This window comes from Hippoglossus stenolepis, chromosome 20, assembly GCF_022539355.2.
Source record: "Hippoglossus stenolepis isolate QCI-W04-F060 chromosome 20, HSTE1.2, whole genome shotgun sequence".
In the NCBI taxonomy this organism is placed as follows: domain Eukaryota; kingdom Metazoa; phylum Chordata; class Actinopteri; order Pleuronectiformes; family Pleuronectidae; genus Hippoglossus; species Hippoglossus stenolepis.
The window spans coordinates 14,790,214-14,816,237 of record NC_061502.1 but is presented as its reverse complement, the minus strand read 5'-3'; the positions used below and the strand labels follow the sequence as shown (position 1 = coordinate 14,816,237).

Sequence of the window (26,024 nt, the reverse complement as noted above, 5' to 3'; positions counted from 1 at the left end):
GGCCAGGGCGATGGGAATTCAGGTCTGGAAGCAGCAGACGTCTGTTTGGTGGAGCCGTGAAAACCATAGCAGGATAAATGAGTCCTCTCACTGTCACCTTACATACGAGTGAGAGAGTGGCTACTTCACATTCAAACTTTACATCTGTTTCTACTGTTTACATTTAGATTTCCATGCAACTTGAAAGAGAAGAAACCAAATGAGTTTGCCATATGCAAAAAGAGCCATGTGTAGATTTTAATGAGCTAATGTTGCTAGACGCAAACTATAAAACACACAAGGGCACAGAGGAGAGTAATTGAGGTCTAATGGTCAGTGGCCTGCTCCATTAAAAGACAATTCTACTGAAGCAAAGAAAAGTATCTGCATCAATCTTGCCCTCCTCTCTGTCTGACCGTGAACCTGGTCATGTGGTACTGTGCGTGCAAGTAATTCTTTGCATTAGTGTGCAGCGCACTTAACACCATTTACTGCAACAGGTCAACTTAAACAGACGCAATCAATTCATTGATCGCACACAAAAGTCTGCTACATTGCTTTTTATCACCTAGTTTTTGATAGTATTGTACAACGCCAAACATCTCATAATGCTGGCACTGAACTATGCTAGAGTAAAATATAAAAACAGATTAGCGCCATGACTGTGGTCTCTGCAAATCTTCTTGCCCCCTGAGTCCTCATTTTCCATTTCCTCCTTGCTGCTCTTTACTTAGTTCAGTCCTCACGCCATCCATCATGCTCACCACTTCTTTGCCTCCCCTGCATTGCCCCCACCCTCTCTCCATCCCTGTGTTGGCATGCCTGGGGGGATCGATCAGGTCCTCATCGCTCAGCCCAGCTGTCACTCTCACCCCTCGATCCCTCCGATGTTGCACCATCCGGCTGGCACGTGTCATTGTCTCCGCAACAGCCGTGGCTTCGTGCCCGAGGTGACTGACAGCTGCGGAGAGGGCGGAGCCAGACAGACTGAGCAAAGTCAACCTCGTGCTCACCTCTCATTAATGCCGCTGGGTGATTGGTAGGTTGGCACGGTGCCTGTCAGTCAACACACTCACTAACGGCCTGAATAACCGAATCACTGGAGTGAATCTGCAGGCCAGTCGGGTGATACTAATTTGAATCAATTCAATTTACAATTTGTGATCAATAAAATAGTCTCTAGTGCAACAACACTAACCAAGTTAAACCCTACTCTAAACTATAAATCAGCCTCGTTGAAGTGGGTTTCTACTGCATAACATGCCGGCACAGAGGTGTAATAATTTGAGTTTTATTGGTTTAAATCTCTGTGAGGCCGCTCATGAAAAATGAATGCATTAATGCAAAGGTTGGGGTCTCTGGGTGAAACTTTTATTATCAAATGCCAGAGGGGTCATGCTCTTAGTCCCAATCAGATTCTGCACAACGTGTTAATCGAGTTGGGCATGCATCGAGATGGTCGATCGGCGAGTTAGTGAGTTGTTACATAGTCAGTCAGTCTGTGACAACCTGCTGGCTGGAGTCTGGCTTGGCGCCGTGCCTCTGTCAGCATTTTGGTAGAGGGGGGAAAAGAGGAAGAGGAGGAAGGAGGTGAAGGAGGAGACTGGGAGAAGGTAATGAGCTGAGAAGGGAGGGGCTATGGCACGAGTGATGGGCACCTCACCAACGGCCTCTTTGCGTATATTAGGGTCCCAATATAAGGATAAAGGACACTACAGGATGAGGTGGTGGTTCTCTCCTGGGTCTGCCAGACAAACCAACCCCCTGTCTATGCCGATAGCTCATGAAGCTTAACCTCTGGTGCCAGTAGCCTGCTTTTTGACTCGCTGTGCCGAATACTTAGCTGAAGGTTAGACGGACTTGAGACGGCACTGCAGCGCGGGCCCCATAAACAACTGCTGAGGCCTCGGTCCCAGATCAGCAAGCGAACTCAAGAACAAGCACCAAGCACGCAGTGTGTCGGGGACCCATCTGGACTCTGGTCAACTGAAAGCTGCACTTGTTCTTTATATGCCATGAATTCCACCTTTGTTTTTCCGCCAATTCTGAATAATTACCAAAGCAAGGGATTTAATCAGGGACCAGCTGTCTGAAGCAGCGTGTCCGTGTGTTTTTTTATGTTTGTGTGCGCTGACGAGGGCCTCGCATCAAAGTGAATCTGGATATCACAGAGGAGCAGCAATGGCAACATCTGAAGCCTAAGTTCCCAGTTAATATGGCACACACCAGGACACACTACTGCAATCCCCGCACATGCATGCATGCTCAGAGAGGCACACGCCCGTGTTCAGACCCAGTGTTTAATGTGTAAAGAGGAATGCCGTCAGTGTGTGGAGATAAGAGCAACACCATCTGTCTCTCCATTACACATAGCTTGATTGCGTGAAAGACACCGTGTGGTAAATGGGCTTGTACAATGTGCTATTGTCTGCCAAAATAACAAGAGTGTGACAGTCAATCCATCTGTCTGTCAAACGCAGTCTCTCTGACACTACTGATCAGCTTTTGATGAAACTTCGCAGCAGCATTTGTTTAACTGTATGTCACACAGAAGGAGCTAATTTAATCAGATGCTGATTACATTTTCACAAAACCAGCAGAAACAATCATCTCATTGCTACATTCTGACATTTGTGAAATTACTCTGATTGGACTAGCGGGGAGCTCGAGGCTGAATCTAATTGCTGGACTTTGCAAAAATCTAAGGGAGATGATGTATTGCACTACAGCCCTTTAAACTTTAACGAAAGGCAGAAGGATACTGAACAGGAAAGCAAAAGGGGGGTGCATTACAGTTGTAGCTTGTGCAGTTATGACAATGTTTTCTGAACTTTGATGAAACATCGTCTGGACCCGCAAATACAAATCAAACTTGAAAAGACTATTCTTCTTGTAGTTACCTCTGTTTGGATTTGGCACCAGTTATGAAAAAGGAGAGCACATACAGTATATAAACATTCCACTACATTCCACTGGTTTCAATCACAGTGTTCCAATTAGTATTCAGGTTTCACAAATACAGGTAATATCCACACCAGGATATGATTTTACATGTGCAACCAACCAAAAAAATACATACTTGTGGTGTAACACAGCATTTAATGTTACCTGAGCGATTCGGCCATGCGCCGCAGGTCTTCATTCTGCTGCTTGAGCCGCTCTAGCTTGGCCAGGATCTTGGAGAGCTCCCGGCTGGACCGCTCCGGATGGTCGCTGTCCCTCACCAAGTGGCCGCCGATGTAGAAGAGGAGTGTGCCCCAGGCCAGCAGCACCAGGGTAATCCAACGCCATGACCCCGCCCAGGGCCGCATGGTTCAACCACGCCCACCCTTGAAAAAGCCTCTTGGTGTGCCTGTACACCCACCGACCCACCGGCCTGCCTGCCGGATGTGCGCACACACTCTGTGCCCCCGTCACCACAAGTGCCCCAGCATCAACCTTGGCATCGGCATCTTTGCAGGGGGCGGCACTCAGTAAATGACGGATGAGAGGGAGATGCGTGCAATTGTGGCTCTGGAGTGTTTGATAAAAGGCAGATGGTGTTTCTCCAGAGATGAACTAGTCCTTCCTGTGTGTGCTAAAGCATGGCTAACATGGTGAGAAGTCTGTGTTGTGATGGCGCGATTGTCGTCTTCTCCCCTCCACCCAGCTCCGCGTTGACCCGGGTTTCTCCCACACCGTCTTGTTGTTGCCTTCCAGTCCCACAGGATTCTTCTATTGGTGTTGCATCCTGTTGAATCAAAGAAAGACATGGGAGGTTAGATGAGCTTATTGCATAACGTTTTGTCTCGTTCAAACAGTAGCAAATGAAATCCATTTGAGGAATGGGCCAGCAAACCGGCTTGACGAATACTATAAATCATGTGACGTGCCTCATATAGTGCCACACAGAAAGGGAGCGAGCACAGAGCAGGGCAGACAGAGGGACAGATACAGCCAAGATGCCACTGACTGGTCCTGACATAACCCTGTCTCAGCAGCCTACAGGATTGATCAGCATGACACTGCAATTTGCATTTACATAGTGACGTGTAGTCCCTGAGCTGTGCTGCAGTGCTGTCGAGGCAGGACAGGGATGTTCCACTTCCACGTCCTGCCGGCTTGCACATTACACACAAACACACTTGTTCCACACACAAACGCACACACCCATGTCTCTTGAAAGCTCTCGCACACACACCTAGAGAAGCCACATCTTTTATTTCCCGAACAACCCACACTGCCTCCTCGTCCACAACCTGATACAACACATTTCCGACACTTTCTCCCCACACTATTATTTTAAAGCCTGGCGGTTAATGGATTTGTTTAGAGACAACTAAATCCCACAAAGTTCTCAAGTATTTGTCTCCTTCCTGTGAGCTCGCTGCCTTCCTCGTTGCCTACGTGACAGAATGCAACATTGTCAAGGTGATACTGTGAGATCAATGGAACAGGGAGACGGAAAAAATCCCTGGATCATCACTTCCCTTCATCTCAAAGCAGTGGGGGAGACAGAGATGGACTCGTGCCGGGTTTATGAAGAAACCTTCTCTGTCAACTCCTCAACGAAGCCCTACCACGCAACTGGGACCAGTCGTGCGATGAAATGAAGACTGGCAGGTGTGTGTGCGCAACATCCAAATGTGTGTGTGCGTGCTATTATCTTCGAGTATGTACCACGGCACACTGGAATTATATCAGGTATCTTAGACTTTACCAGAGTAGTGGTGGGGTTGAGTGACGTGTTGCTGTTTCTCTGGTGTTTCTGCCTGAGAGTGTTCAAGACAGAGAAAAGTGTTCCTGCTCCTCCTGGCAGCAGAGGAGTGGGTTAGCTGTAGCTCATCATGTTTACCATGGCACAATATTGTTATGTAGGACATAAAGGGTTCCGTGCTGTAATGACGTTCATGCTTCACTGGTGTAAACTGCCCAGAATACAACAGCTGAGATCACTAAAACAATGAGGAGTAAACTATTCCCCTTTCATTTCTTATTGAGTGATATGGGATTAGTGAAATCTGTGCAGTCGCCGCTTCCTCGTCCGTGCTCCTGTTGTGACTAACCTGGGTTGACACGAGGGTGGCTCCTCTTTATTCATGCAGCACAAGGATGTGCTGAGCTGTGTTTTATTATGGAAAATAAGAGCTGTGAGAGGGCAGCACTCCACCAGCTCTGCACAACTGGGACTCCAGTAAAAAGCAGGCTGCAACAACTCTCGTCACTATATTTGATGAGCCATAATGATGTTTGTGCTCAAAAAACTAAAACTGATAAATATAAAAGAGTTGAGTGAGGCACGCAACTGCGACCAAGTAGGATATGGGTTCTGGATATACTTGAAAGTCAAGCCACGCTAATAATACATTACTAGCATATTAGTATATTAGAACGGGAGTGAGAGAAAATTACGCATGTCCAAAATCTCTGCTCACCCACACCAGAATCCTTTTATTCCACGGGCTGATTGGACCTGATCAGGATGAAAATGTGTCGACTGATCAGGATGAAATTTATGATGTGACAAAACTCTAAGTACCAGTAAGAATGAAACCGCTCAACAAGTCATACCACCCAAACGGGTGATAAAAACTTAACAGGAGAGTGGAGCTGTCAGTCAAACCCAATTTATCAACACCAGCATAGTCCTAATGGTCTACCTGGTACACTGCCAAAGCTAATAATGCTAAAACTTGCTGTGTACGTAACTATAACACTGTCACACAAAATAGGGCCGTGCAATATAGCATATCGTGCGACAATAAAAAAACGTTTTTTACTCCATTGTGCTGCAAATCAAATCTTTATTCTTTACAGTAAAATTTGTCATGATTTGGATGGCAAGTTTTCTGTTGTTCCACACAACATGGATGCAGGCTGGAAATCTGCATGAAGGTAACACAAATACATAAAAATGGTGGAAAGTGAATGTGCCTAAAAACGGGCTAATTTTGAACAGAAGGATTCTGATCATATGGAAAGTCTTACATGGTCTGAAATGGAATTCTTTATCAGTTGCTCCAACAATGCATTTTCACAAATTTCCCAGGAAATAATTCATGGGTCTTGATGAAAAACATACATATATAGGGGACTGACCTATGGATGTGTGCAATTTGGTGCAGCTTGATTGAATTTAAGGGAACTGTGCTCCGAGTGCTTTTCTAATCTGGATATGAAATGACCTCCATCTGGATAAAAGGTTTTGGTCATATTGCACAGCTCTACACTATAGGACATGGAGCTTCAAATAAACAGAATATTTAAAACTTGCACTCCACCTCACAAGGTACAAATCCTGAAGGATGACTACTTGATTCTGTTTTTCTTTGACAATTATCAACTCCAGTCGATGGCTTCAGAAAACGAGCGAAGTGAGGTTTTACTGTTCATTTTCAATGGGCCTTTCAGCTTAGCCTTGGTTGTGGTAAAGTCGCAAAGAAGCAGGGAAACACGATCACGGCCCCTCATTCAACAGCTTGAGATTGCTGCGTTGTAACTAAAAGAATGAGGAGACATCTATCGAGCCCCGTGTCAGCAGAACGTGGTCTTATTAAAGAGAAAATGATACTCGACTGCAATTTATTCCACTGATAAAGATTTGGCAGTGTAATATTCCACCAGAGATACGGTAGCCAGGGAGCCAAGTGCTGATTTTTGCATTTTCTTGAAAACTCTCACATCTGCCCTCGAGTTGCCATGAACACAGGGCTACATACATGATAGAAATTATAATAATGTCAAAGTTCCCTATTGTGGCTTGATCGTTTCCAAGTTGTACCAGTGACAGATGTGCTGACAGAGGATCTTAGAGAAATTGTTCATATGGTACCTCTTTTTTATTCGGCTTTCTTCCAAGTAAAGTGGAAATATGATTGCCAAGCCTAAGCTACTCAAGACAGAATGAAATACGTGACTGCTTCCTTTCGAATGCGCAGTCCTCTAGTACTTTATGGGCGGAGGGAATAAGCAGGCCTATGCTGTTCAGAAATTGGACCTCTCATCTGCACCACCTTTACACTCACTCCCCAAATCTTCCCGTCAACCTTGAGTTTCCAGCATCATCACTCATCATCTTTGCCCTTCACGGTGCCCTTCATGGCTCGGAGGGCAGAGGCTGGCATGGTACAGGTGGAACTACGGGGCGGCCTGTCAGCGCTGCCACAGAATGCCCCTGTGCCGCAGCAGCATGCAGGAACCCGAGGCATCAGCAGAGACGACCTCTTCTCAGTGCTCAACGTGACTCAGGCCGCAGCAAAGGTCACATGTCAGCGGGTTCCGGCCTCCAGGCGGTAAGCACTGCGATGAGGCCCACCACTGAAGGACAGCTCCCGTTATTCCAACACGGACATTACAGGTTGAGGACAACTGGAGGGGAGCCCTGAGGTGTATATGTAACGTGGTGACATAGATATGATGTGTTAGTGTGCGTGTCTGGAAACAAACAGAGGAGATCAGGGACAAATACAATGCCAATGGGAAAAAAAACAAAAATAGAAAAAGGTGTTTACACATCTGTAGTTACAATCTTATCTAGTTGACGAATGAAGCTGAATGTGACCTATGACTGTGGAGCAGATGATTATTTGGAAGAAATAAAACGTTCCACCTCACCAAGGGGCAGCTCGCAGGTGTATAAATAACTGAAACATCAGCTGCCACTGGAATCTTTTAAACCCAACTCTCTCTGAGAAACACAATGCCTTATTTAAAGCCATAAAGCCACACTCATTTTAACCTGATGGTTGCCTGGTGTGGAAACAGTTTCCAACAAATGGTCACCGAGCAGCTTTACTCGTTATTTTCTCAGCTGGTCCGGGGTTCAAGCCGGTGACCTTTCAGCCTCTAGCCTTGTTCCCAAGGGATGGACCACACTAGTATCAGGAACACAAGGCTTGACACATTTCAACACTTCTGGAGACAAAAAAATATAAATCAGGAGATGGCACTTAAAAACTGATCAAAATGTATTTATTCCACAAAAAAGCAGCAACATGGGAAAACAACACAGATGCTTCAGGGAGGAGGACTGTATCCTGAAATGTTTGTTTCCTGCCATTTGCAACAAAAACATCCCGATTAAATTTGGAGTGTGACTCCGTGATTTTTGCAATATGAATATCAGCAAACATCTGACTCACTCAGCAGCAGAGTGCTCCATCTCCCAGCGCTCTCTTTTCGCTTCTCAGCTGGCTCAGAGCCGAGATGCGGAGACACCCTTCGCTTTTCGGGCCGCTCCGGTGTTTTATACACAGATACACACACAGATGTGCGCCCTCACACACATACAGGAGAGCAGTGAATATTTCATGAGCTGCTGTTTACTTTACAACATTTCAGAGCTGAATGTGCAGGAGTCCATTATCTTGGGCTAAACAGCAGAGTGGAAGCCTGGTGTGGGGGACAAGCTAGGGGAGAGAGAAGGCAGCAGAGGGATGGCGAGCCGAGAGAATAAAACGCATGACATACAAAGTGCACCATACTTATTGCAGAAAAATGGACAGATAATGGATTATTTATCTATTCCATTATCTATACCGCTTATCCTTTGAGGGTCTAGAAGGGGGGGGGGGGAGACGACATGCAGATTAACCCTAATCTGCATGTCTTTGAAAGAAACTAGAGTACCCACAGAAAACATGTAAAGAACATGGGAGAACTCAGAATGGAGGACATGCAAACTCCACACAGAAAGACCCTGGCCTAACTGGGATTCAAACCGGGAACCTTCTTGCTGTGATGCAACAGACTGTAACACCATGCTGCTCTAAAAACTTAAACCGAAATGAAATCAAGGAATTTATAGAATAATATGTGCATTATTGGCACAGAAAGGCGTTCTTTAAAAACAGCATTCAGGCCACCATACAAATATTTGTCAGCTCCCTTCAAAGAGGGTCTTGTTCTCAAAGAGTGACACACTTTCATCATCTGGCACCAGCCATCTGCGCAGCTCTCCCTCTTGAACACTGAAGCCAGCCCACCTCGTCGCAACTTTGGGATTAAGTCTCGCAGAAGTGGCTAAAGGTGTCAGAGAAGTTCCAGCCATGCCACCGCTGAGCCCGCGGTAGCTTGGCATTCGGTATCAAAGCCAAGCACACAGCCTTTCCTTCAAGGTTATCTCTGTGGAGAATTCGCTGACAGCAGGATACACATGCACACGGAATCACACGTGCACACGCACACTCACACGGCGACACACAGATAGGCAAACACACCCACACACACACAAACAAACTCTTTGGCTCTGCTTCTATGTGTGTGTGTGTGTGTGTGAGGGAGAGAGGGAGGGGGTGCGATTTGTTTGTGCTGATGGTTTATGCAAACAGGTTTTTAATTGGGATGGAGGAACATGTGATTAGCAGTAAAAACACACCAATCATTCCTCTGTTTTATTACTTTTTATGCCCAAATAAAAATGTAGGCCTGTGCAGGGGCCACAAAAACCCAATGTGTCACCTGACGAGTGACAGCCTACCACGGAGCTTAGAGATGTGGTCAAGGACGGCATTGTAAATTCACTGTGTCAGAGAGGGTCATTGAGAATGACTGGAAAAGAGCAAGAGCCAGTGCCACTCAAGCAGCTGCATGTATCATGCCTGGAGCACGGAGGACATTAAGTGTCAAAGTGTGTGTGTGTCAGTGTGAGAAAGTAAGAGTAAGTGTTGATTCAGGCATAGGAGAGTTGTAAGGAAATCTTGAAATCAAGCATCATTACAAATTGATCCTTTACTTTATGCAAAACAGCGTTGATAAAAATATATTCCTCTGAAAAAGCCGCACAGAAACTTGTCCATCCTTATTCATAAGAAACAGAAAACCACATCGCTTGAGCTATATGCCTGCTCAGATCCACACACAAGGACGCACACACTTCCTGTCTGTTCCAGTTTCTCTTCCTCATAATGAGTCCCAATGACGGCTGACCTTTCCCGGCCGGGGGTGCCCGGGACGAGCTAGAGAGGTGGAGGCAGTGGGGGAGGGAGGGTGTCGGGGGGGGGCTTGCGGTGACCTCATACAGAGGGTGCCAACCTTCATTCGGTCACTTTAAAGCGGCTTAATGAGTGTGTGAATGCTCACGAGGAAAAGAGAGACTGAAAAGTAGGAACAGTAGAAGTATAAATCAGGAGCCAGAGAGGGAGAGGAGGAGGAAACTGAGGACAGGGAGAGAGAGCAGCTACTGTTACACTGTGCTAAATTGTGTGATTTTTATCTTCTGAATATGCGGTGACGCATAATGCGATACGCCCAGATCCACTGAATATGGATTTTGCTCAGATTACAATCAGACCTTTGAAAGAAGACTTGGAAGTGGTCAGGCTCACATTGTGATAACAGCTCTATGTAATTTGGCTGCAGTCCGCAATGAGCGCGACATGAGGGAAAAGGGGTGCTTTAATATTAGTGTGATAGTATAACAGGCATTTCCAGGTTAAACATCGGCTGCACGGCTGTGTTAGCCAGTGATCAAATATCATGAATCACACTGAAATGGACTGTAACCACAGTTTGGCAGGAAGGTAAAGAGAGTGAAATCAGAAATGACACCACATTGAGAACAGACAGAAAGAATGTGCCAAAGCCGGCGGTTACGGGGACACCAAACCACAGAGGAGGACAGTGACAAAAAATTGTCCTGATCTCCTGTTGCAGTCCTCCATTAAACCCATGATTGAGGAGAACAGGGGGATTCGGCTAGCTCTCGAGCAATGAGTTACATTTCCAACACAATAAGCAGTGTACCATACTCCTGAACACTACTAACCTCACTCATCTTCTGCGGCAGAATTTACCGTCAGTGGTTAACTCCCATTATATCCTGGCTCAGGGCAAAAGTGCCCTCTCCAAGGCCAAGGATTAAATGATACAGCAATGACTATGGAAGGGTAAAGATGGAGAGAGAGAGCTGTGGCAGAAGAGAACTAAGCAGCAGGAAGAGGAGAAGGGAAGAGAAAAGGGACAAGAATGCCCAGACAGAAAAAGCTCCAAGAAAAAAATAGCCATTGAAAGAGAGAGGGGAAAATATGAAAATGTGGGAGCCAGGGAGGTGGTAATCAGAAGAAAGATGGCGGCTGTAGATGCAGAGACAGAGGGAGAGAATGAAGAGTGTTCCCCCCCAAGGGGCTCGAGTCCTGACTAATACAGAGGAGGAGTTCTATAAACAGCAATAACACACAGCTCCCACCGATTCATCGTTCTCTGCTACATTACCTCCATTCTCGTCTTCAACCTTTAGCTCTTTTGCTCTGTGACCTTAAATCCCCAGACTGCCAAAACACGTCAGCATTAACAAGTGACAAATTTATTCATCCTCTGTTGGGCCTCAAAATCGTGCCTTTTCCAAGACAAGGGAGGAAAAAAATATCCGGCAGCTTGATTGCGAGATAACTTCCTGAGCATTTGTTCAAACAATTGCCTTCATCTTGGGGGGAAAAAAGCACCATTCCAAACATTTTGAAATGTCATCCATTCTACGGTGGCTCCGTCCTCGCATAAATGTGTTGAAAGACGTTGCCGCAGATGCTGAAAACAACTCGGCAGTTCAAAGTCAGGATGTCACCTCTGATGGTGAAGTCGCCAACTCTCAGCTGTGGACTTCTCTGCATCAACTTCACCCCCGTGTCTCTTCTTCCTTTTGAGTTTCCTCCAGGTGCTCTCGCACTCCAAAGACATGTGAGATGAAATGAAACCCTGAAATTGCCCACAGCTGCGTGCACTGGCCTGTCTGTATTGGCCTTGTGATGGACTGGCGACTGGCATGAATAAATGTTGAAGCGGACTACGAAATTAATAATTGACAAGTTGAGATGGGTGTTTTTGTGCCGCGCTCCCGCCTGACTGCATCTACGCGGGTGCGCCGCTGTCCTTCTTTCAACTCTCTGCTCGACTCCCTATTGCTTGATTTCGGTTGCTGGCTTCATCTCAATTTCCTCTTCCTCATCTTTACAGATTTTTGTTAGAGCTTGACATTTAAACCCAAATCCACTGGGACCTGCCTAGAATAGACTTGAGTAAGCTTGCACTGAATTTTCCATTTAATTGCTTTGCTTTGGGTCAGGATTGTTTGAAAATGTTAAAATACACTTTACCTCACTTGACGATGAGACATAACTTAGCACTGATGGGAGTAGACAGATATTGCTGGATTGTGGGCTGGCTTGTGCCCAATTTCTAAGTTTTTTACATAATAAGCTTTGTTTCACACCACTCTTTCCTTTTTCTTCCATCTTTCCTGCTTCTTCCCTGTCCCTCCACAGAAGCATCCTGCATGCGTCACAACACAAGCCATATTGACAGAGCTCCTCGTCGCAGTCAGGTTGTGTTTTCTGCTCTGGGTCCATACTTGTTTGTCCGCCTGACTTCTCCTCTGTCTCCTCGACTCTGGCTCTACATCTGACACTGTGTGTGTGTCTGCTGAGCCCATCAGCTTCCACTTGAATACCCCTTCAGCTTGATGTGACCTGTTTACCAGTCTTTCGTAGTCAATGTCTAATTTATAGTTAATGTTTGGAACGTATAGATGTGTCACAGCTCCACGTGTAGACCTTCATTTGGAAGCGGATACAGCACTGCAGCAATGGCTAACATGATTTTATTTAAGCGTTTCAACAAGAGTTTATTCTGGTGTTGTGGGAAAACAATCCTGTCATCAAGAATGAAGTGATTCTGCTTCGCTGGAGAGGCTGTTCACATTCACTGCATTCAGCCTTGACTCGCTTGACTTGGATATACCATAGGTTGTTAGCGTAATGAAACTGACAATTACAGGCTACAGTGGCTTTTCATAACCACAGGCTTTTTTTAGTGTAGTCATTCGGGCTTGGCCTTAAATGGTACAACTCTGCATTCCTCTGGAGTACAATAAAAAAGACAGAAGAATCACTGGGAAAAAAAAGGGAAACTTCACCTCTGGAGGAAGAAATTTCCGAAATGCGATTAAAGAGAAATACTGGCACACTGTTTTCCCTGACCCCCAATTAAAGGATCCTGAGAAAACCGCCCCCTCTCCACACAACCTGCCACTAACCAGGACCCGTTGCTCAAATCACATTAACTAACAGCAGATGAAAGAACTCAATACACAGCGTGCCGGGCAGTGCTAACGCCGAGCTGATGCAATCACATGTACAAACACAATCCCACCTTTTTTACTGCTGCGTCTCTCACAAAGGAATATAGAAAAGTAAATATCACACATCACCTCAAATGGGAATATTTCTTCACATGCCTTCTTTCTATCCTGTGAAGGCACCACTGAGGCCTTATTAGGACTTAGTCGAGCCAGAGCAGGAGTTTACACAATGTGACTTTGTAAACGCTTAAAGTGAAGGGAGAGACTAAACACTTCAACTGCTGGCAGAACATTGTGATCCAACTGGGAGCAGCTGCATCCTTGATTCAATAACACACCAACAACACAGTGCCTGCCCCCCCGCCCTTCCAGTTGCAAGGATTAGTCGAGAGACAACCTGTGGGGACATTGACTGTAGCTCTCCTTCACTGTGCTCTAGGACGTTACGTGTCAGCCATGTTGTACACCTCAGATATTATCGCGGTGTTATATGTAATGTTGTCTTACACAATGGTGCTGACACGGGTCTAGACAGCAGAGGGAAGTCCATCAATCTTCCTTCCTTCGATTGTTCCTTCTTCTGTTTGTTGCTTATTCAGTTCCCCTGTGCAATAATTTGGGCTTTCACCCCCTCACTTTCTCGCAGCCTCTATTCTCCAAGTCCGCCGCCCAGCTACTGTGCACAGCTGTCATGTGTCTGGTGAAAGCGGTGTGACTGACAGTCATTGTTCAAGATTGAATATGCATTTCTCCCTCCAGGACTGATGCATGCCAAATGAAGGACATTCCCCTGATTGATGGCATCTATTTATAATGGACCGCTGTCTTTTTTTGCTCCCATTTCAGACTTTCTCTCTATTTTCTCCGTCTGCCATGGTGACCTTTAACAGGCCCAGAACAAGTTTCCACAACTGGGTAAACAGAGGGAGCTGAACTTGAATACTGAAACCAGTTATAGGAAATATCTTACAGTTCCCTCAACTTTCCATTAAGGGGTCGAAATATTTCAGCCTTTTTTTCTAGAAATTATGCATGGGCACTGGGACAGAGGGGGAAGAGTACTCCTGTGCACCAAGGTTAGATCACAAACATAATCAATAATGCACGGCCTATTGTTTTTCGGCACTGCACTCAGCTCAGCTCAGTTCCATTCAAGTAAGTTCATAGTGCTTGACAGACCGGGCCTGTGTCAACAGTCCAGACGAAGGATGAGTCTTCTTGAAGGCAACAACAGTAGGAACAGTGAGGAAGGGTTAAAAGGGGGTGATGGCCTGAGCAGATGAGAGAGAACGTAGGTGGACTTGGCAGGAGAACGAGGCACAGAGGGAGAGCTTGTTTGCCATTTGTGCAGATGATGTTTGTGCGTCGTTGAACTTGAGCTGCAATCCACCAGAAGGGGTGGTGGATGATGATGATAATTATAAATAGAAAAAGACAGCCATGTTCTCTAGTGTACTGACATTAAAATAAATCCCTATACATTTAATTTGATAGTAACTACTAAAATGAACCCTGCATTTGCCTCTTCTCCTTCCCGAGCCCTGTTGGTGTGGCTCTTGAATACTTACCCCATGCAAACCTATCGATACTGGTCAAGCCGAGCAATGAAATGCTTCCCCGCTGTTTAATCTGCCCCTCAGGCGGCATCGATGGCTTCATCTTCAACTCAGCAAACCAAAATTCTGGCGTGTGAAAAATGCAATCAACAGCGAGTCATCCAGATTCTCTCCCTCATACAGATCATTGTTTATGGGCCCTTCGAGTGCATTAAACTGCATATTAGTATCCATACAACATCTGAATCCACAAATTTATTACCATATGGCAGACACAAGAGTTGTAACCATTGCTCTTCATGAAGGCCATGGAATGGGCATGCTGACAAACAGGCAATTCCATGTTATTGCTTCTATATTACCTTGTTACATAGACTGCTTGTGTGTCCGCCTCTGAATTATTGATCTGCTGATGTAATGAAAACACAATTAACGGACACAATAATATCTCGCTGCCACTGCACACAGGATATGAGTGTGTGTATAGATCTCTTATCATTGATAACCATGGACCATCTGGAAGCCACTAAAACATGGGCTCATAGAAAGAACTGAGCTGTGAAATGCATTTGCTAAATTCCTCTTTTGTGAACTGAAACAGGACAAGCAGGGTTTTGTTTTTGTAACTTGAGATAAAAGTTTTACTCATTTGATTGTGTTTTAAGATACTGCGGCTAACATGCTCCAATTCTAACAACCTAGAAAATCTAATCACATTCCTGCAAAAACATGATCCTGGTGAACCACACGGACCTGCATGGCACATTTCGAACGCATTAATCTTAACTATGCTCAACTAGCATTGATCTAGAATGAAGGGTGCTAGCTGGACCCCATGTGCTTGCATGTGTCAGTAATGGTCTAGTTCAGTCTTGGTCTGTCCGCAGGCAAAAATCTCCTTTCCCCCTACGCTCCCTTCTTGCCTCCTCAGTCTGTCGAATCTGATCCTCCCAGTGTGTCCACTGTGGTGTCTGCTTCTGTTCCCCTTCCTGTCAGTGAGCTGAGGGCCAGCAGAGGGGAACGGGCTGCCAGCGCCTTGGCCTGGTTGCCTGGCTCCCCACCGCCTAGTCATTACTGCTGGCTAACAAGCAGAGAGCAAGGGACGTCTGCGGCTGCTCTTCCCCTTAACTAACAAAGAGAGAGACCTCACGGGTAACAGTGGCAGAGGCAGTAGCAGCAGCAGCGGCAGCAGCACAGAGGCACAGGCTCCTGCTGGACCCATAATGGTGCTTTCTCATTATATGCTGTCTACTGGAAACAAGATGTACACGCTGGGCTACAGGTCCTTTCAACTAGGCATTGTACGACTATATGGGTGGAAATGGAGGAACATTATGTATACAACCTGTCACATGCCAGTGCTTTGAATTATCTTTACATGGTGTGTGTGTGTTCCATACACGTTCTCTCTGTCATCTTATGTACACTGGATGTTTACGCACTGCCTTAATGTCATCTTATATTTTTGTTGGTGCCAGGGATGTCAGACTAAATTCTTCGGAGGAGGGGGACAAGAAATGAGTCTGACTTGATTTGATTTGATTTCGGTGGCTTCGCCAGAGCCGGGGGTGACACTGGAAGGGAGGGGGTGACTGGACTTACAGAGCCCGAGTGTACTCAAGCATACAAGGAAACCAATGCACAGGCGCACAAGCTCACAACACAATCATCCCAAACACACACACACACACACACACACACACACAAGAGGCTCACTGTGTATTCTTTAAGATCAACAAACTCATGGTGTTTGCAGCATTTCCCATTTGATCTGAATGACACAGGGACAGAGGCATGGGGAATGTTTGTTAATTACTTCTAAACTATCCCTAAATCCTCAGTCCACCACTTGTTTGTCAGTAGTTTTCATTCATTTTCATCTGGGTGTCCACATCAAAGAGGGGCTGTATTTTGGCAGCACTATTGTTGACATTTAATTTAGTCAGCTCAATATATTATCTTTCCTCGGGCAGGAAAGTCCCTCACACTATTATAAGCTAATGAGACTCATGTTTCCTAACTGGCTCAGGGGAATTTAGTGGACTACGCTCCCAAACATACTGTGCAACACACACGCTTTACAGTTGGTTATCTATACAGCATCTCGTATACGGAGGCTATGGTTCAAACATCACCATCCCTGTATTGCATGAGTGGCAGCTGTCTCTACACAAGTGGTGGAGAAAAAAAACCCACAAGATGAATACAGTCTAATGCAACTCAGTGCAACAGTCCTGTAATATATATAGCACTTTGGTGAAGGCGGTAATATATTTTTGTTGACACTCTGTCAGAAAGGTGTTGACTCAACCCTATGGTAATTTCCAAGGCTGCAGTTTGCGGTTGTGTAGTTCTGTTGTGTTGTCGGTGTGTTTCCATTATTTTTCAGCATAACAGAAAAACCTTTTTGTTGTATTGCACTATGCTGTTGGAAGTTATTTATTTTCCACCGGAAAAACACAGAAGCATCGTACATTACAACCAAGTGTGACCTCAAAATTGACTGCACAGTCGGATCAGCATCTCTCTGACACAGTCTCTAAAAGAATAAAACACCATAAGCTTCACAAAAGGTACACTGGCATTCATTGCGGGGCTATTGCACACTGTTGCATTGCAGTTTAAACGTATCAATGTACTCATTTTCCAACCCCTGCATCTTGCATCATACGTGCAGTGTGTTATGACCATTTTAGTTCAATAAGTCTTTCACTGCTTGGCAGCTTTAAATCTTGCGTGTAAAAAAACAACACTGCTGCAGCCTACAATCACAAAAGATGACATAAAAAAGCGGATCCAATTTCCTCCACTTGCACGGGTATTACATTTTGCCAGTTTGCTGGAATGAAATCTTGATGTTGGGATTTACTTATTGTTGAAAAACTGAATGTGATGACTGAAAACTTACTACCATAAAAGTCTCTTGAGAAATATCTTAAGACCACTTCTACCTAAAAACCACCAATACAAAGACAGTCTGTTAGAAACATTTTACTTTGTGTAACTATAAATACACATTATGCATTTTCTCTGCCACTGCAGCCATCATAAAATGTAAATAACTTCATTCATACAGCGCTTTTATCCATTATTTGAAAGGGCTTTACAATGTGTACTCATTCACCTGTTCACACACACCGATGGCAACAAGCTACTAATAATAGCAATGTCTGGTTCAGTCTCTGCCCAAAGACACTTGGACAGGATGAGCTGGGGATCAAACCGCTGGAGGATGACCTGACCTTTAAGTGCAAAGTTGCCAAATACAGCTTGAACATCTTTATTTGAAAAAAAACAAAAAACACGCATGCATACCAGTTAACGACATCACGGAAGCCAAAATGAATTTAGAACCAATATTAACATGAGGCTTTAATTTACCTGGACCAGCTGCCCAGTTCAAATTAATATGTGTAGAACTGCAGAGTCTGCAAACAGCTGGTAACCTACTGGTTCCTTCAGGAGCTCATACACAGATGATGCTCAGTAGACCAGTTATCTCCTCACAGTCCAGGCATGCCATGTCCCCCCACCCCCACTCATATACACCCTTGTGGTTGATCTTTGACAAGTTGCACACACCCTTCGTAATCTTAATCTCTGGGGGGGGGGGGGGGGTGAGTCAAGTCAAGTCTATGCTGCTCTGGACAGTTGTAAACTGGCTGGCCCCTCCTCTGGGACTGACTGACTCCCCCGTGCTGCAACCTCACCCTCACCGACCCTCCCTTCCTCTCACCCTGCACTGCAATGAAGCAAAGTGACGCTGTTGCCAAGGTTACTCAGGTGTGGGAGAGAACGGCCGTTTGATTGTACAGATGAGCTGATTTGTTATCTGCATACATGGTTGGTGTGAGGCAAATTGTGTCCCGGTGGTACGGGCAGCTATGGGTCGATGGACATACGGGAATTGCACATGTGCGTGCTTGTGTGAGTGTGTGTGTTTGTTGGTGTATGTAGTCTGAGCAGAGGAGAGGTTGGTGAAGCTTAGCCGACTCTGTGGAATGTAAACTAGCCAATGCAGCACTCCTGCCTGGCCTCAGTCAGGGGATTCCACAAGGATATGGAGGAGACAGCCTGTGGGGGGGGAGTAATGACCTGGAGAGGGGTGCAGGGATTATGCCCCCCCACTCCCCAAAGAAAAACTTTGGTTGCAGAAGCCCAAATTTGTATACAGTGATCGTAATGACTTTGCCTTCACTGATTATGAAGATGTGACGTATTTTTGTTTGTTTTCACAGAGAATCTTGCTTCTTGTGCATTGTAGCCCATATGGCTATTTAAAACCATGCCTATTTAGACGGACCTTGACATCATTAGATTTTGGGGTATTGTTGTTTTTCTTTTTAATCAATTTATTCAATATATAAACCGTGTTCTTCTTTAAGAAGCTTGTTCTCCACTACACTCAAGCTTCCTTTTGGGTGGCATCCTTCCTCTCCCTCTTGTTCTCTATTGATGAACTCCACAGCTCAGGGAAGTAGGCAGGCAACTGCATATACTTGAGTTCAGTATATTACAGCTGTTCAATTATAACGTTTTCTATTTTTGAAACATGACTTGAGACATCTGACATTATAATTGGCCAACAAAAGTGCTTGACGCCATTTTAAAAGTGAAATAACAGCGTGAGCCTGATCTGTAAATTTTTTCTCATATGACAGAGGTCCTTATACTTTCCATATGGTCTGTGGTGTTACTTTGCATATGCAGCTCTACAAGTGGACCTTTTAATGCTTACTGGGCAGTCGTCAAGTTGCTGCCACCGGTGTTTCCCGAAGTAGCTCGTCTTACGTGGATGTCTCCTGTCGTCAATTATTTTGCTAATATTCTCTCTCTATAGTCTACGCTCTTTGTTCGGCAGGACACATCCTCAGCTGAAGGCACACACACATTTATATGGAGCATTTAAAAGGCAGGACTGACGCTGACAGAGGCATGTTTCTCTATCATCACGCTGGTATTGATTTGAAGCAGACGTGGGTCTTAACATGTACATGCATTGTGAATCACAGGTTGGTGATCAAAACAATTTTCTTGAGTAAAAAATGAATACAATAAAGTAGCTGAGTAGACATACTGTAAATAAGTAGTCTGCTGATTGGCCAGCAGCCAGCGCTTATGGAGAGCTCTGCCCACCAGGGATCCATCATGTTGCTCAGTGTTCCCCCCACCTCCCCCCGTACAGTCCTGCATCCACCACAAAGTGCCGCCATCCCTGTTAAACTGTCTGCCTAGCACCCACCTTGCGTTCCAGTTGCCACGGAGATTTGTTTACCTAGTTCCTATTTTCAGGCGAGCCGATAAGTTTAGTTTGAACATAGGCGAGCAGTCACTTACCACGCACCATCGTTTCACAGCAATTGGATACCTGTGCCTCACACATCTGCAGCTATCTCCCTAGATGATTGCCCGAGGGAAGGTTCAGCACTTTAATCTAATCTGATGACAAATGATTCGATTAGCTTGGCCACTGATTAACCTCTCCCTCTGTGCAACTATCGCTGAGCAAGTCTCATTTCATCCTCCTCCCCCCCATCACTGGATGTGTCTCTACAAATGTCAGCATTGGCTGCATGTGTCATTGACTTGATGCATCGCGTTGTGCTGTGTGTGTAACGGTGGCGCCGCTGCACCCATGGCTCACCAGCCATCTGCATCCTACTGAGGTACACATGATGATGACGGCTGAGTCACCCATTAGCCCAAATTAGAGCCATCCTTCCACCATTCACGACAGGGCCTTTGGCAATGCCATGCAGTCAAAGCCATTACGGAAAACACGCGCTAAACTGATTTTTCTCTACAAATACCATTAGCTGGTGCCCCAAGATTATAAATATCCAAACTACCGATGTGACGAAGAAAATGGGCTTGGATGGGGAATCGTGTTAAGAAAATCCTGCATCATTTCCACGGCCGTGTCACTGGTTGCCGGAGGGCAGAGAGAAGCGGGTAATGGCTACGAAAACTCAAAACAGATTAAAAAAACAGTAGCGGGGAGAGAGGATGAAGATGGACAGTTGCAGATGCTACTGGTTTAGTGAGGAAGCTGTGTTAAAGATGCATGATGTAAAGTTGAGCAGAGCAATCAAAACAAATAAATGTAGAGCAGCCTTACATCACTGTTAAAAATCGTTATCACGATTAGAAATCTGTAGAAAAAAAGATGGATTTGAAAGTTTAGAGCTTGGAATGAGTGCACTCTAAAATGGCTGCAATAATGGTGGGCCACGCTGTTAAAATGGCCTTGGTTTGGTAAACAACTGTCCTGCATGTGGGCCAATTTTTCGAAACAACATAGCCACTTCAGGCCTGGGGAAATTGCCATTTTGTCCATACAGTCCATTTCAATCCACTCAATATTTCCGTTTTGCCACAAACACGCCCCGGCTCACCCGCCTCTTTCACTATCTCTTATACTTGAGGGTTCCTGTCGAATGCCAACAACTGTTGCCTAGCAACTAAATATTCACCCTGCAGAAATCAGTGAGATTATTATTTCTTCCACATTCTTCAGATTTCTGAGAGAAAAAGATATCTTTGTGATTTCAAGTTTACAAATCCCAGTAGTGCACAAGCAGTTGTAGCTGGCTCCCAAAACTGAAATGCACAATCCGTCCTTGTGACATCAACAGAAGGAAACAGTTGCACAGACTCCAGAGCAAATAAGTTAATTAATTAGTACAGTTTTAAAAACCACTCAAATGTACTGTTTGTTAGCACCACATAGCAGCTGCTGTGTGGATTAGGTCAAACTACCATACATTATAGTGAGGTTCTGGACTTGAAGGGTTATTTTCTATTGACCTGTGAGATGAACAAACCAGAACGTATCCAGGCTTTCTTTCCTCAACACTGCCGGAGTTCCCCCCCGCTGTCAGTAGCAGTAGTAACTCAAGTTAGTAACTCTTTATCTGTGCTGTATTTATGATGCTTTCACAATATCTTTTTACTGTTTGGCAGTTTTTTCCTTACTTTTGTTGAGGGTTAAGGACAGGGGACAAAATGTGATTTGTGAATATGGGCTTTACGAATAAAAATGTTAATAAATTGAAAACAGCCCAGACAGGACCTTTGTCTCATATTCCTTCATTAAGCATATGGATTTTTGACATTTTTGAATAATGAAATAAGGGTTAAAGTCGTATTTCATCCATCATGGGACGTTCCCTTTCAAACGCTCGAGTTTCTCCCACACTGAGTGTTTGCCTGTGGCTGGGTGGCAGTGAGGTCTGAACTCTGGACTCTCAGTAATATGGCTATTTACTCAAGACAACAAAGGCCCTCTGATAAATGCTGTTGGGTGGGGACTGGCGATGCACACAGTCAGCATTGTAGTAATGCACCATTTCCATTACGAATCTGTGTCGCTGCAGAATGTGTCTCATACCACAGGCAGCAATATTGCCAATTTATTTGTGAAAATGCAATGTTACGCTGACTGTTAACTCCAGGCACTTCTAAGAAAGGAACAGTTACGCTTTGATGCCTCATGTTTCACTCTTGTGAACAGCATGTCTGTGTCACACAATCATGTGTGTGCTAATCAAAGCTGAGGATGTGTAACGTACTTTAATCATGGGTACAACATTACTGCAGCTACACACAAAGTACACATAATGTACTGTAAAACATATAATGAAGTGTGATAGTTCTCAAGTGTATTTTAGCTTCCTACAGTCTCTCATGCATGTGTAATGAAAGATGTTATTTTTGGTAAAAACCATAGATGATGTGTATCCACTTCCTCACTTTGTAAAAAGATACGGATGCTACCATCTTGCGACACAGCTGTCAATCATGATGTTTCCCCCCCCCGTTTTAATGCACCAAATAAGTAGTTAAACCCAAAACGGAAAATAAACACTTGAGCATACATCAGTGTGACATATAGTCCCATGTCGAGGCAAGGCTTATGATCTATATTGCAGCAAGCCACCAGGGGGCTATCAAGATGATTTGGCTTCACCTCATACATATTTATACACAGTCTATGGGTAGTATACATCTTTTAATACAGAGTAAGAAAGACAAAAACTACACAGGGGAAAACACTTTCATACACACACCTTACTTTTGAGTTATGATGTTCAAATCTGAATCCACAGCCTATGAATAGTTGGACCTAAATCTCACAGGCTCTGTAAAATGAAGATGAAATGTTGGTGAATTGAAATTTTAAGGTCCTGGTGAAGGTGAAGGGGCAAAAAAAAAAACTGCTAGTTTTTCTGCCAATGTGACAAATTTAGCTTGGGGAGGACGGCAAATCACTTTCAATAATCAGACCGTCTCTCCACGCACCAGTTGGGTTGTACTTGATAAATCCTTTCAGTAAAATTGATTGGAAAACTGTGAAAGGATTTAATGACGCATAGGAGAGCTCTGATGTTCACAGTGGATACATTTGCAGATTCACCATCGTGACTATGCACCCAGGGAAGTGAGGGAATACCACACGAAAAACAGACAACTAGAGAGAGCCTGCACTTTTTCTTAAATAATTAATGATGTTCTTCTGAGACCTAAATGAGTCTGCTTATCAGATGTAGGCTCTATGCATGGCTGCTTATTAGGATCGTGTGATATTCAATCTCGTGAAAAAATATGGAAATGACAGAGAAACGAGAGGGTGTGATGGAGCTGGAAAGCAGACTGGGATGAAAGGAAGGGAGTCGCAGGTTCACGTGAGGCCTCTCAGAGATGCTCTCATCATCACTTTCTGGACCTGGAGGCGATCAGCCCATCAGAGACACTGCTTCTGCTCCACAGCTCCTGGACAGATGTGGATATCTGCAAACCTTCACCACTTAGGATGGGAAAACAATTTATCCAACACGTCCACACTGATCTCTGGCTGTCGCTAAGCCCCCACCTTGTGCTTTCATGCTTATGCAAATATTTATCTGAATTCACAGTTGACTTAATTTGACAAAAGCAACCCAGTCTTGGATGGCTTTGGATGCAAAATGGTAATTACTCCTGAACCAAGCTGGAATAATGAACCCGTTAGATTGCTCAGCCTCCTGGAATTCATTACCGCGCTCGATGCCGCACTCCTGACGGAGCAAAACCTGATCTGTTTTCATTCCCGACTGCTCACGGGGACACACGCCGAGGGGGAGCTCCAAACCAGTCAGGTTGGTTTGCGACAAATCCAGCTGCCACTCAAAGCTACTCATTCGCATACAGTGGATGCACATGCATCAGCTTATCTAATGAGACGGATTGGTCTCATCCCTGCTATCGTCCGTCTCATGTGGTCACACACGGACACTTAAGGGAAAAGCATGATCCATGCAAATCGAGGAAGGCAGATTAAAGGAGAAATTACGAGAGCATTTCAAGCAGGACCTGACGAAGGCTGTTACTAACAACGTCACTAATTAGTTGACCGAAAATCTTTTCTTTTTTATTAAAGAGAGCAAAGACTACTACTTTTGAAACCATCAACCAAATATAAGTACTCTCAAGGGAACATCACACTTGCCTAAAAAGGAGAATTCCAGGGTTTGCTCTTATTTAACATTTTCTCTCCATGAGAAATTAAATCTATTCCATGCCTGCACCATGATTTAAGATATTTTCAAAACTACTTTGCCAAATCTCTTCCTGCCTTTTTCAAAACGTTAAATAAAACAACGCTGGAGACTTTGAATTTCAGTTAATCCATTTTGTTGAATTGCATCACAGAAAGGCATCGGTGTCATATTATAAATCTGCTAATTTGAGAAGCGTGCGAGAGCAGAAATGAAAAGAAATAAGAGGAAGTGTCTCGCTTCCTCTTTCTGCTTATGAGTCCATCTTCTCTTTCAGCCGAGTGACAAAAACAAATATGCTGTCACAGACTACAGTAAAGTTAAACTTGATCGTACATGATTATGGCTTAAAATATCCACAAAACGAGGTGTTAAACTGTGTTATTTATGCAGATTTATTGCCATGATAGAAGAAAGTAGGTAGCATGCATCTCTTGTCAAGAGAATGTCCTGAGAGAACGATCAAACACCGTAAACTGGCATTGTCCTTAAAAGCTGTGAATACCTGTATCCAGCAGACTGCTCACAAAGCAACCCCGTGCACTCGCTCTCCGCTTTACACAGTCTCGTTTTTCTCCCCAGCTGGGTCAAGGACGGATCAGGGGCGACATGCCTGCAGTCAGCATTTGTCCTTTTCATCTGAGGGAAACGCTCGCAGCCTCTCTGCCTGTTTGTCCAGCGTTTTGAGTCAATCAGACCACCAAACAGGCTTACAGTCAATGCACACACTGCTGATTACATTTCAGTTGGGTATTTGGGGAGGTAAACATTTGAATGACAGTACAAACAGACAGAGTAGTGTGACAGACACCCCTCCGTGCCTTGCCAAGTCTGCCACACAGCAGCAACTGTAGATTCCCGATCACATTCTGCCACAGCGGAGCTTTGCCAGTTCCTTCTACTTACGGATGTTTATGCAGTATTGGTTGCCTGTAATGTTTGCAATTTATTACAAAAACTAAACGTACAAATTCTACTGTTGCCCTCGCTCTGACTCTCTCAATACAAGCATTGGCTAAACGCCTGAAATCTACAAAATGTAACACAGCTCTTTAAACATATAATTCAGCACCTGGAAGTGAGAACGCTTTATTATGGTTTTAGTGTATGTGGTGACAGATCAAGAGATTTTCGGGATTGAAGCGTTTAATGGAAACAGCTGGGCCGCAATGTGGGTTAATGTAATGGCTTTGCATGTTGAGCAGGAGTGGTGCTAAGCTCAGGCTATCAGAGTCATCGACGGAGCAGACCCACCGCTGGATCTCTCACACACTCAGTTTCGCTGGTGCCATATCTCCAGCTTTCCCTTTTCCCTCCCCTCTAAGCACCTATCAATTGAGGCAGTGAAGCCATCAGTACCCACGCTTTAGCCCGCCTGTCTCATTCATTTCATAGCAGTGTGTGTGTGTGTGTGCGCAAGAGAGCGCTCATGTTTAAGGGTGCTTCTGTGTGGAGCCCCTTGACTGGACCCTACAGCAGAGGCAGGAACATTAATGAACACTGCCTGTCACAGTCTCAGTCCTCTGTGCAGATCTCTCAGCCGTCACTCTGGGCGACGGATCAACGTGGCCTGATCTAAATGGGCTCTCTCTCACTTTCCTCTCCCTGCGGCCAGCGCTGCCGGCTCTGGATCACCAAGATCAGTGGAGGCATCTAATCCAGGCTCCTCTCCCTTTTGTGTTTGCTATGGCTAGCCTGGTGTTGTTCAAGTCAAAGTCAGGACCAAAGAGAACTGAGTCTCATCCTTGGATCAGTCTGTGATATGGGAAAACACTTGGGTGGGGGGGGGGATTTACACTTCAAAAACAGCATAGTAACAGTTAAGGTTGGTAAAAAAAAGTTTTCTTTCTGCATTAACATTTATAAACTTCCAAAATTTTGCTAAATGAATGGGGGAAGAAA

The 26,024-nt window shown here is 44.8% G+C and overlaps 1 protein-coding gene across 1 annotated transcript in view; it reads right to left on the bottom strand.

The window, feature by feature from the left end:
* The window catches only part of fut8b (fucosyltransferase 8b (alpha (1,6) fucosyltransferase)), a 79,890-nt gene that overhangs the window by 34,555 nt on the left and 19,311 nt on the right, over positions 1-26,024 (bottom strand). The window contains exon 2 of the mRNA XM_035144044.2: positions 3,088-3,709. Coding sequence (XP_034999935.1) covers positions 3,088-3,290 — 203 coding nt within the window. The 5' untranslated portion in view covers positions 3,291-3,709. The remainder of the gene's footprint in view (positions 1-3,087; positions 3,710-26,024) is intronic.